Below are 12,081 nucleotides of genomic sequence, written 5' to 3' on the forward strand. Positions count from 1 at the left end.
ATAAGAAACCAATATTTTCTAGATGGCTAAGTCAACTTTATTCAGATTAGACAAATATAGACATTGTTTTTGTGCCTGCTTTTACTGCAAATGGAAAACACAACTGGTGATGTTATTTCTTTCTTTATTGCCTTTTTTTTTTTTTTTTTGAGACAGAGTCTCACTTGTTGCCCAGGCTAGAGTGAGTGCCGTGGCGTCAGCCTAGCTCACAGCAACCTCAAACTCCTGGGCTCAAGCGATCCTCCTGCCTCAGCCTCCCGAGTAGCTGGGACCACAGGCATGCGCCACCATGCCCGGCTAATTTTTTCTATATATATTAGTTGGCCAATTAATTTCTTTCTATTTATAGTAGAGACGAGGTCTCGCTCTTGCTCAGGCTGGTTTCGAACTCCTGACCTTGAGCAATCCGCCCGTCTCGGCCTCCCAGAGAGCTAGGATTATGGGCGTGAGCCACCGCACCCAGCCTCTTTATTGCCTTTGAAAGACACACACATACACAAGCAATTGGAACTCAAATTTAAAATAAATGACAAGCATAAAATAATAAAACTGTTATTTTAATTATTCAAGCATTTACATTTTGTTTAAATGCTTGGATACATGATTTAGTGAGAATAGATTGAAATCAAAATGACAGCATTCTGGCTTGGCCTCCTGCACTGATTATACAGAATGTAATCTTGGAGAAGTTATTTTCCCTAGGACTCAAGTTTTTCTTATGTAATGACAGAGTTAAAGTTTATTATCTTATCGAAATTCTATGAGTATACACATATGCACATAGAAGATATGAATGGGATGTATACATACCTATATATGATTACATGTAATTTGCCTACTCACATACACATCCTTATATGAATCTTAGTTTCATATGAGAAAGATCATAAATAAGGGGGCTGAAATAGATTATAGGTAAGGTCTAGTCCTGTAGTTACACCATCTGTTTACAGCATTAAAATGTCCATATCTTTATCCAGCCAAGGCAATTGAACAGTGGGAACCTGGTATAAATGCAGATTCTCAGGCCCTACCCCCTTATTTCCTGAATCAGAAACTGTGGGGAGGAGCCCAGTGTCCTAAGTTGCAACCTGCCCTCCAGGTTCTTCTGGTCAATACTAAAATGTGAGAACCATTACATTTGAACATTCCTAGGGGAGAACTATAGGCTAGAGTCCTAAGCAGAAGTGGTGAGCAAGTATTAAAGGTAAAAAAGCAGAATACCGTACAGAGGACTTGAGGCAGAGGTGGCAGGAACACAGGCTGGTGAGCAAGGGACAGGGGAATATTATCATCGCAGGAGGGAGTTGGTGTGATCGTGAGAATGCAGAGCAGAGCCCAAACAGCAGTAATAAAGCAGTAGCCACATGGGCTTGTGTTCAATAATTTGTTCTCATGCAGTAATTCCCACTAGTATGCTAAGAAATGCTGGCTTTGGAACCTATTCCCCTGCAGTGGATCCTAAAGGAAGATAATCTTCTGTTCTTAGCTACAAACACCCCCTACCCCCTATGGTTATTGACTGTGGAGACCTGCGATGGGAAGAGTTAAAGCTTCTCAGGTTGATTCTGTATGTCTTCTCGAAGCCCTTTTCAACAACCCAAGATTCTCCTGATTCCAGTTTTAATTCTCCCTCCGTTGGCAGCCAGAGTGTGTGTGTGTGTATGTTTAGGGAAAGTAAGAAAATCCCCGGAGCTTCACTGGGCTAGAGATGAGGCTGGCCAGAGAAAGTCGCAGGGGTGAGAATAAGCCTGTGAAAACGACAAGGTAAGAATTCAACTTGGAGACGCTTCAGGAGGTTTGTAGATGCCTTGTTGTCATCCAGGACATTTCCCTGAGAGGGGAATCCCCTGCTTTGCAACTTCCTAGCCAGTGTGAGGGCCACCAGCTGGCTATAACCTTTCCTGCGATGCTCAGGCAGGGTGTAGCCATGGCAGATGGTGGAAAACTGGTCTGTGATAGACCAGGAGACTGGGTTCCCCTTGTCGTCACGGACACACACACTGGGGAAGCAGGAGATGAGGTTGGCGAGGTACCGGAGACATTGCTCATTGCCACCCCGAGACCAAGTCCGGTTGAGTAGATCAGCATCTGTGACGCTCAGGTAGGTGAGTCTCGGGGGCGGCCCTTTCCTAGAAGAAATGACATGAGAAATAGGAGCTCAGAATCATGTGACTGTAAATAGCTATTTTACTCTTTCTATACTGATTCAAACTGAGAAACCACCTCTGAGCCAGTGCCTGACATTTTCAATGAGTTAAAATAGGCCATTTCGCACTTAACAAGCATCTTTCACGGTTTCATCTCTGATAAAACGAAACACTTATTATCAAATTTAAGTCTTTCCTTCTAATTTTACGTCCACCTGTTTTTGTCCTCAGTACAGATTAAGGAAAGTGTTGTTTCTGTTATTAAATCAACTTAAATTCAGCCTGAGGCTGCCTCCGTACCTCAAGTCCCAATGTATTGAACTGCAATCTAATTTAGTCTGTAAACAAACCTCCTCGCAGTATAACAGGCAGCTGAGTTGCAGCTAATCACAGGCAGATAAGGGATCAGACCATGCCCAGGTAAGTAAGGCAGGCATCTAGCTGTTGCCAGTTGGGTGATTTCTGTTCTTTGCATCTGTGTTTGGCTCATAAAAGCTCGCTGTGCACACTGCTGGGTGAAACTCTGAACCTCTGATTTTGAGTGCTGCCAGATTCATGAGCCATTCTTTGCACAAATAAACTCTGCTAAATAGACCTGCAATTTTTCTTTTTGTTTTTCAGAGAGTCTCACTCTGTTGCTTAGGCTAAAGTGTAGTAACATGATCATAGCTAACCGTAACCTCAAACTCCTGAGCTCAAACGATCCTGCCTCAGCCTCCCAAGTAGGTAGGACTAGAGGTGTGTAGCACCATGCCTTGCTAATAAAATTTTTCTTATAACACAGTCTTTCTGTAAAAAAAGATCTTAGAATTGCTATTATTAAGTCCTGACTCTGCTGAAATCTTCTGTGAGGTCTTGGGTAAGTCTAGATTCTTGGAACCCTAATCTTTTGCTCAGTAAAATAAATGTTTTAACATAGAATTTCTATCTTTACATATGCATGGTCAGAAAAGAAACAAAAGTTTCTTAATTTGCCAGGCATACTTAAGTGCTTTGGCAATGTTAGTTCTTCCAGACTGTTCCCTAGGCCAGCTCTTCTCTAGATTAAACATTTCCTACCTCCAGCTTCTCTACTGGCAGTATTTTTATAGGCCACTAGCCTTCAGCATATTTATTTTCATGTTATGTAAGCTTCTATCAATTGACCATATAAAGCCCCTGATATTAAGACAAAGAAAAAGGAATTGGTACAATTTCTAAGAACAGAGATGGAGTACTTAGTTGAAAGCCTATAAGGCTGACAGCACCTCAGAATTTGCTTTCATTCTTGAAGTTATAAATATCATTAAACCATTCCAGAGACAGGTAAGAGATTACTAATGTTCTTGCTATGATTTTTATGTAGTTTTTTTTTTTGTTTTTTTTTTTTTAGCAGTCTGTAGTGTTAGCTCACATTCCAGGTTTACCACCAGCTATGGATCTGGGCCAGTCATCTACCCACTAAGCAGGGGTGGCAAAGAAAACAATAACTGTCCTTATGAGATTTTCAATTTTTGAAAATTAACTTTAAAGCAAGGACAAAAAGAAGCCTCAGGCAGAAATGTTACTGCAAATAAAAACATCGCCAAGGCAAGTGTTTCAGCAGCAGTTCATGTTAGAGACACTAATGTGTATCTGAGGATCAGGACATTCAAAATAGAGGTCATAAATTTGGGTACTAATTTAGGTGTTAAAAACAAATTGTCTAACTTCCTGCAAAAGAGATCAATTAAAGTTAAAACCCCGTTTTAAAAGGCCTGACTGGGAACAGAGGGAAATTCTAAGTAATACCTGAGAGATACGATATAGTAAACAAACTGTGAGAAACTTTAAAGGACAAATAGTCTGATTTTCTTCAACAAAATATAAAAAATAAAGATGAAGGGGAACCTACATGTCAAAGGAAACTTCATATATATTAACCAATTCCAATGCATGAATTTTATTTAGATGTTGATTCGAAACAGACTTAAAAAGGCATATTGAAAAACCCCACCTGGCTGTATTATGACTTTGAATTCAACTATCCTACATATTAAAATAAAAAAATTAATAAAAAGACTTAAAAATCTTATGAGAATTTGAGAACGATGAATACTAACCGGTTATTTTACTTTAAGGAAATATTGCTAACAAATTTTAAGGGATTGAGCAGAAAAACAATAATATAGGCCTGAGACTATTACCCTTAGAGAGGCCTGCTTGCAAGAGTGATCCTTAGCTGGTTTGTCTAGCAACTTGGATCTGGGAGGGGTCCTGCCATTCCCAGGACTCATATAAGTGGTTCACTGTGACTAAACTGTACGAACAATGTAGTTTATGCTGAACACCTGCATTCCTTCCAAGAGTCTAGGAAACTGGTTTGTGCTAGGCAGAGGATACCTCTGATAAAAATCCTGGGTACCGAGTTTCTATGAGTTTCCCTGGAAGACAACATTTTATTTATATTGTCACATCTCATTGCCGAGAAACAGAGAACATCCTGTGTGACTCTACCGGGATAGAAGTCTTGGAAGCTTGTGCCTAGTTTCCTCTGTACCTTACCCAATACATACCTTTTCCCTTTGTTGATTTCGCTTTGTGTCCTTTCATTGTAATCCATTGCAGCCATGAGTATGACTACCTTTGCTGAGTCCTGTGAGTCAACATAGCGAATCATAGAACCTATGGGTGGTCTCGGGGCCCCTTGACACAGGAGTGACATTAGCATTGTGCTTTTTGGGGGGTAAAGAATCCTAATCTTTTAGAGATACATCTTAAAATATTTGAGGATGAAAACTGGAACATTTCCTTCAAAGCAATCCAAGAGGTGGAAAGAATATACAGGGGTATGGATTAGGTAAGTTTGCATTCCTGTGACTTAAAATGTACATTAGGTTTAGTCTTGTTTTGCTCAAAAATTCAACATTCACTGTGCAAGTGAAGAAAACGGACGTTCACTGAGGTGGGTACTCTTCAAGTATCCTGCTTTATTCTCTTACAAAAAAACATGTAAAGAAAATATTAACTCAATATTAATAATGATAACTTAATTTTTGAGAAGAAACAATTGAGGTTTATAAAAGTTAAGCGGAAGGGAAAGGATTAGTAAATGACAGAGCAGGCATTACAGAGTAAGAGAAAAGAAGAATGAAGATTAAAACCTAACATATGTTTTGAAAATTACATCCCAGAGTTGGACTTCTTGCGATTATTTCCTGGCTCTACAATTTACTCCTATGTATTACTTCAACTTTGTTAAAAAAAAAAAGGATATAACAATAGTCCTACTTTATAGGGTTGTGGAAGGATTGAAGGGGTAATATATTTAAAACATTTAGTGCATGGCCCATAAGAACTTAACGTAAGTCAGTTTATATACCCTTGGCCCTGAAACAACAAAAACAATAACTTTGGACTCAGACAATAGAGATTAATTAGAATTATTTGGGAGAGGAGGACACTAAGGAACAATTTTTTCTATGTATACTATGAAAATACAGCTTTACTGATTTCACTTATAACTATGGACAAAGATACTGATTTTATTTTCAACAAAATTATGAGCAGTCAAACACAGGGAAGAGGAAAAGAATACATCTCTGTCTCTGTCTCTGTCTCTGTCTCTGTCTCTCTCTCTCTCTCACACACACACACACACACACACACACACACACATACACACACACACATTTAGGCTCAATGTTCCAAATCTAAAGTGTCTAAACATTCTGTAATGATACTAAGTACTGGAGTTACTGCTATTTGTATTTCTATAGTAGTCAGCCCTTCTCTTGTTTTACATACAGGAAACTGGCGTCCGGAAGAGTTGAAACAGGAGGAAAACGAACGGCCTTGAAGGAAGTTAGTTTTACATTCAACTGCTTTGAGTTGGCAACAGCTTTGGAGACATCATATAACTCATTCTGCAGCCCTGTATATAGAAAGATATAATTTAAAATGTGGCATTTTATTTGAAAAAGCAATAAGGAAAATGTTGGCTATATTTTTGTGCTGGGTATTATCAATATGACCAGTTTGCCACTTGTATTATCCTAAACACTATATGTTTACATATGAATTATTATAAGCTAGTTGGTGTCTGATTTTCAAATTTTGGGGGGATTTTCAAAGTTTCATCATGTTGCCTATTGTAACCTTCCCTCATGATCTTTCATGGAAACTTCTGATGGGAATATCGCATGGGAATTTGGAATATTTTGTGGGAGTTCCTGTCAAATGATCAAGGAACTCATTTCACTGGAACAGTCATAAACAGAAACTTCATTACCTATATCAACCCCCAATCATTATGAAATTTTGGAAGAGTAAGTGGTACACTCAAGCATTATATATACATTTCATATATATTAAATACTTACCTATATCTATCTGATATATACAATAAAGAGAAGAGAAAAAAAAAAGACTGCCTAATGTATGTCTTGCACTTGACCTCACCTTGTATTTGAAAAACTTGGTCCCAGTTAATAACATCATGTTCTTCCAATAGCTGTCGGTAAGCATTGACATCCTTGTAGAACACAGCATAGGCATTAGAATAATGGTCAAGGTTATCTGTCTCAGCCTAGGACAGAATACATAATCATAAAAACATAAACAATATCTCAGGAAAATCCAAATCTTAGATAAATTAGATACCATTTGCTGGGCATATCTAGCTAATTTTCCATTAACAAAATCAGCCACCTATAAAACAATGTCTTAAGTGGGAATAAGGCAAATGTACCATTGTGAGGGAAAGAAGAGAAATTTTATGAATTTTAGTAGATTCTCTCCTCTGAGACTAGCAAAATTTTAAGACATCTATTTCACATTTTTCTAGGATTTATTTATTTATAAAAACAGAAAGTTTACAACTCAATGGATTCACCTCCAAGAATTAAAACTCTCAGAATCTTTCTAATGTAGTCAGGGCAGCACCTCTTTGACCACTTGAGCTCTCATTTGTTCTCAGAGGCAGAACGGGGTGGACATTTTCTTCTTCAATCTTGTTCCACATTTACCCACATGACCAAAGCCATCCGTCATAAGGAATCATCCACCCTGGGGAAAAGCTAGTATTTACGAATCAGCCACATGTGCTTTGTGCTTCTAGAGATTACAAAAGGCTAAGGAAACACTTCATTGAACACATTGGGACTGGAGGTTTTCCACATTCTTGATATTTTGAAGCCAATCAAATTAGAAACCTATGGTGGAATATATAGCATGGTAAGCTAATGTATATGGTTACTATGGTTATACTGCTCTGTTATCTAATGTTTCTTTCCAATCCTTTTTTTTTTTCCCTTCAAAACTGTACCTCTCTCTGTCGCCGGGTGATGACTGCTTTGAAGTCTGGCCATGAATCCAATACCACTTCCTTTTGGAAGGGATTCCCACGATTTATGTTCATCACTGCTCCATAAACCTGAGCCAGAAAACCCAGAGAGACAAGCCAATCACACTATTAGCTGTTTCAGTTGCGTGTTACCCTCTTTACTTCTTGCTCTTCTGTGCGATCACAGCCATGAGAGGGGACATTATACACACACACACACACACACACACACACACACACACACACACGCAATATACATACACATAAACTTCTCTACTGCTATTTCATCAGTGTACATGAAAACTGGTAAAAGTATGAAATCCTATGAAAACTCTCCCCAACCCTACTTTTTGTTTACAGTACAATAGCGAGAAGTACTAGATTGATACAAGCTTACTAAAGTAGTGCTTGGAGCATAGGCCAGAAATAAATACTTGCTGAATGAATCAGAATATGTTGTGTGGATTCAGGGCTCATACATATTTAACAAGTTCCACAGAGAATCCTGATACTCGGCTGCTTTTCAAGTTCAGTTTATTATCTGAAAATAACCTGTGAAATGTAACTACTCCTTCAACTCTAAAATAAAATTGAATATCATTTGAGGGTGATATAGACCCAAATTAAAAAGAAAAAGAACAACCCTGCATCTCAGAGTTTATGGAGCAAGGGTCTATAGCATTCCCTGAGGGTCATAACTATGTCTCATTCATTATATCCATGGAGCCTGAAGTAGCTGATTGAATGCTTGGTGACTAAACAATACTGGAGTTAACACTAGAATTCTGTTATGTGGCCTTTCACATTTTTTGTTTCCTCTATGAAGAAAGATGTCTGTTCTATAAAATAACATTTTTTTTTTTTTTGAGACAGAGTCTCACTCTGTTGCCCTACCTAGAGTGCCGTGGCGTCAGCCTCGCTCACAGCAACCTCAAACTCCTGGGCTCAAGCGATCCTACTGCCTGAGCCTCCCGAGTAGCTGGGACTACAGGCATGCGCCACCATGCCCGGCTAAATTTTTCTCTCTATATTAGTTGGCCAATTAATTTCTTTCTATTTATAGTAGAGATGGGGTCTCACTCTTGCTCAGGCTGGTTTCGAACTCCTGACCTCGAGCGATCCACCCACCTCGGCCTCCAAGAGTGCTAGGATTACATGCATAAGCCACCACGCCCGGACTATAAAATAACTTTTATATGTCATGTGTACTTATAGAGGTGGGAGAAAATTACAGGGATATGAGGACTACTGAGCTATAGGCCAATGTTCATAACATTTTCATAATAAAAAAACTGAAAGAAACCTAGATGTCCATCAGCAGTGGAATGAATAAATTGTGGCATATTCATACTGTGGATTACAAAACAGCAATGAAAATCAATAGACTGCTGCTACATGAAATCACTACAAATCTCACAAACATAATATTGAGCAAAAGAAGCTAGATACAAAAAAGATACTTATGATGTGATCCAATTTACATTACATTCAAAACCAGGCAAAACTCAATTATAGCTTTGGAAGTAGGATAGTGGTCACTTTTGGGGAATAGGAAGAGGCAATGGTTGGAAAGGAGCACTGGGGGCAGGAAGGAGCAGCATGTGAAGTAATGATTTTCCCGACTGGAATGGATGCTACACAGGTATTTGCTTTGTGAAAATTCATTGAGATGCATAATTATATTGTGTGCAGTTTCTAGTAGGTGTTACACTTCAATGAAACAATTTTTTAAAAAAATTATAAGGGCACTGGAACCTATACTTTACCTCCTTTATCATTATCTTAATCCAAATCACTCACCTTTCTTCAATGCCTAAAACATCATGCAACTTTCTACTTTCTCACTCAATCTGAGACTTCATTCAAATATCCTCATAGAGTAGGTCTTTCCAAACTGAATCATTAATTTGTAATATGGATCACCCTAAGTGAAAATCCAAGAACTAAAGTATCCTGGAAGAGTCTTGCAAATTCTTGTAGTCATTAAAATCTGTGACTGCTCATCTTACACATATAGAGTAATATTTGTTAAAATGATTTCATGTGCCGGGCGCGGTGGCTCACGCCTGTAATCCTAGCACTCTGGGAGGCCGAGGCGGGCGGATTGCTCGAGGTCAGGAGTTCAAAACCAGCCTGAGCAAGAGCGAGACCCTGTCTCTACTATAAAATAGAAAGAAATTAATTGGCCAACTTATATATATAGAAAAAATTAGCCGGGCGTGGTGGCGCATGCCTGTAGTCCCAGCTACTCGGGAGGCTGAGGCAGCAGGATTGCTTGAGCCCAGGAGTTTGAGGTTGCTATGAGCTAGGCTGACGCCATGGCACTCACTCTAGCCTGGGAAACAAAGTGAGACTCTGTCTCAAAAAAAAAAAAAAAAAATGGTTTCATGTGAGGAAACTGCACATGCTTATTCCAGAATGTAGCCTAACTATGAATGGATGTTCAGAAGGTTAAAAAGGAAAAAAACCTTTCTATATTCAGATTCGGAGATAAAGAAAAACCATAACTTGTTTGTATATGATTTGGAACCAACTGAAAGATCTGACATTGGTTAAAAGCAAAAACAAAAAACACAAAAAAATTCTTCTAATAGCTATTTATTCCAAAGGCAAGTGTGAGGTGGAGAGGGGGAGTTGCTAGAAGGAAGTACAAATACTTGGAGAATAAGCCGATAGAGTTTGTGAAGGAACTTTGGAAGGATATTTAATCACTGAAACAGTAAACTGAGGTTACAAAATATATAGTCACAAACTCCAAAGAATGGAGGAAGGGTGAATAAACAAAGCTATTTTCTTTAATCTTTTTTTTTTTTTTTTTTTTTTTTTATTCTCTAACATCTTTTATGATCCTATAAAGGCCACTGAAACCTCTTTAGTTATCTCTGGCAAAAGAGTTAGCCAGACATGTTATTAAAGCAAAGTAGGTTTCCATCTTTTTCCAGTAATTCACTTCACGGTTAGCCTTTGACAGGGGAAAATGTGGGTTTGATTGTCTATTTGGTAATTTTTTTAGCCATATGATCCCAAATTACTACTCAGATTTTCTCTACCACTTATAGTTTAAACATAATCCGTAGGGCAAGATGAGCCAGATTTAATCAGCACAGTAGAGTGCCTTAGAGTACTCCTTCTAGATCACTTTTGTTTGAATTTTCATATATATAAGGATTATCCAGGTTGTCTGTTAAAAATGCAAGACCCTGTTCTCTATTTTCAAAAATTCTGATTTGTTATGTCTCTCCTGGGTGATCTGCATACCATTCACATTTGAAAGCCACTTTGCAGGGCAGTCTCTTTGCTCAAAAAACTCAGCCCTGGAAGGCAATTTCATTGCATTCTGCATTTTCCCACCAAGTGCTTATTATAACAGTTCTAATCTTACATTTATTGCAATCTTTGATTATTGACGTCTTCCATAGTAGCACTGAGTTTTCGGCAGGCCCTCCTAGATTTTAAAACAGATAGGGGCTTGATGGCCAACAGAGCCATTGAAAAAACTTCAAAACTAAAGATCTTGAAAGAAACAAAAAATTTTATAACTGTCCCTAAACTTCAGTTCTGTTGTTTGCCTAGGTTATATCCTCAACTGCAGTGCCACCAAGTCATACTCTTCTGCCATTTAAAAAATTTTAGAACTAAAATTTACTTTAGATATAATCTAGCCCAGTGTTACCTAAATTTCCCCTTAGGAGTCAGCTAGTGTGACTATCAGAAGTATAATTCCTTGGGCCTTCTCCACAATCTTTTCAATCAGTATCTAGCACAAGGGGACTAGGAAGCTCTATGTTAAACAAATGCTCTTAGAGTCTTTTCTAGAGAAAAAAATGGGAAACAGCCACAAGTTTCACATTATTTTACAGATTAATACCACAAAACAATAAAAATAAAATTCTTAACGTTATAGTACCTTGAGTGATTCAGGAAAGCAACTCTTCAACATTTTCTCCAGCGTCAGTAATTTGGTAGAACAGTTTAGCACCAACATCTTCTTTACGGGCTCTTGCAATTCCACACCTAACTAGAAACTTGATTTGTTATATCTCTCCTGGGTGATCTGCATACCATTCACATTTGAAAACCACTTTGCAGGGCAGTCTCTTTGCTCAAAAAACTCAGCCCTGGAAGGCAATTTCATTGCATTCTGCATTTTTCCACCAAGTGCTTATTATAACAGTTCTAATCTTACATTTATTGATTATTGACATCTTTGATGACAATCTTTGATTATTGACATCTTCCATAGTAGCACTGAGTTTTCGGCAGGCCCTCCTGGATTTTAAAATTTTTGCTTGTTAACATTTGAATCTATTTAGGAATATCCTTGCAGTCCTGTGTTCATGGAGTATAATTGTGACTGCATTGCTACCTTAGGAGAGGCGAAAAGCAAGATGGGGAGGCACTGGGATGGGTAAACCAGACTAACCTAGTCAATACGTGCAAATGGAGTGTTAATGACCTAATCCTGGACAGATGTGAGCATCGATACTAGGTTAAGTCTTTCTATTAGACACATTTATTGCACTCTACACTGTTCTTTCGGGGCATTAGTAACAGTTATGATTTTACATTTATTTGTGTTTTCTTAATTTTTTTTTTTTTAATTTTAATTTTAATTTTTTTGAGACAGAG

General features: G+C 38.2%; 1 protein-coding gene across 1 annotated transcript; it reads right to left on the reverse strand.

The window, feature by feature from the left end:
• Positions 1 to 1,705: 1,705 nt before the first annotated feature.
• GLYATL3 (glycine-N-acyltransferase like 3) lies at positions 1,706 to 11,437 on the reverse strand. Its single transcript, XM_012760838.2, has 5 exons — positions 11,360 to 11,437; positions 7,435 to 7,542; positions 6,570 to 6,696; positions 5,916 to 6,042; positions 1,706 to 2,132 (listed from the first exon to the last, which is right to left on the reverse strand). Exons 1-5 carry the CDS (start codon positions 11,435 to 11,437, stop codon positions 1,706 to 1,708), a joined length of 867 nt encoding a protein of 288 aa, XP_012616292.1.
• Between the last annotated feature and the right edge of the window lie 644 nt (positions 11,438 to 12,081).

Source organism: Microcebus murinus, chromosome 5 (assembly GCF_040939455.1).
Source record: "Microcebus murinus isolate Inina chromosome 5, M.murinus_Inina_mat1.0, whole genome shotgun sequence".
Classification (NCBI taxonomy): Eukaryota; Metazoa; Chordata; class Mammalia; order Primates; family Cheirogaleidae; genus Microcebus; species Microcebus murinus.

What these genes read in the sequence shown, in the direction of transcription:
- GLYATL3 (XM_012760838.2), bottom strand. Translation starts at nt 11,437, where the DNA reads ATGTTGGTGCTAAACTGTTCTACCAAATTACTGACGCTGGAGAAAATG. An exon ending in TCACCCGGCGACAGAGAGAG is followed by an intron (nt 6,697 to 7,434) that starts GTACAGTTTTGA and finishes ATTCTGTCCTAG; the next exon opens with GCTGAGACAGATAACCTTGA. An exon ending in CCAAGTTTTTCAAATACAAG is followed by an intron (nt 6,043 to 6,569) that starts GTGAGGTCAAGT and finishes TTCTATATACAG; the next exon opens with GGCTGCAGAATGAGTTATAT.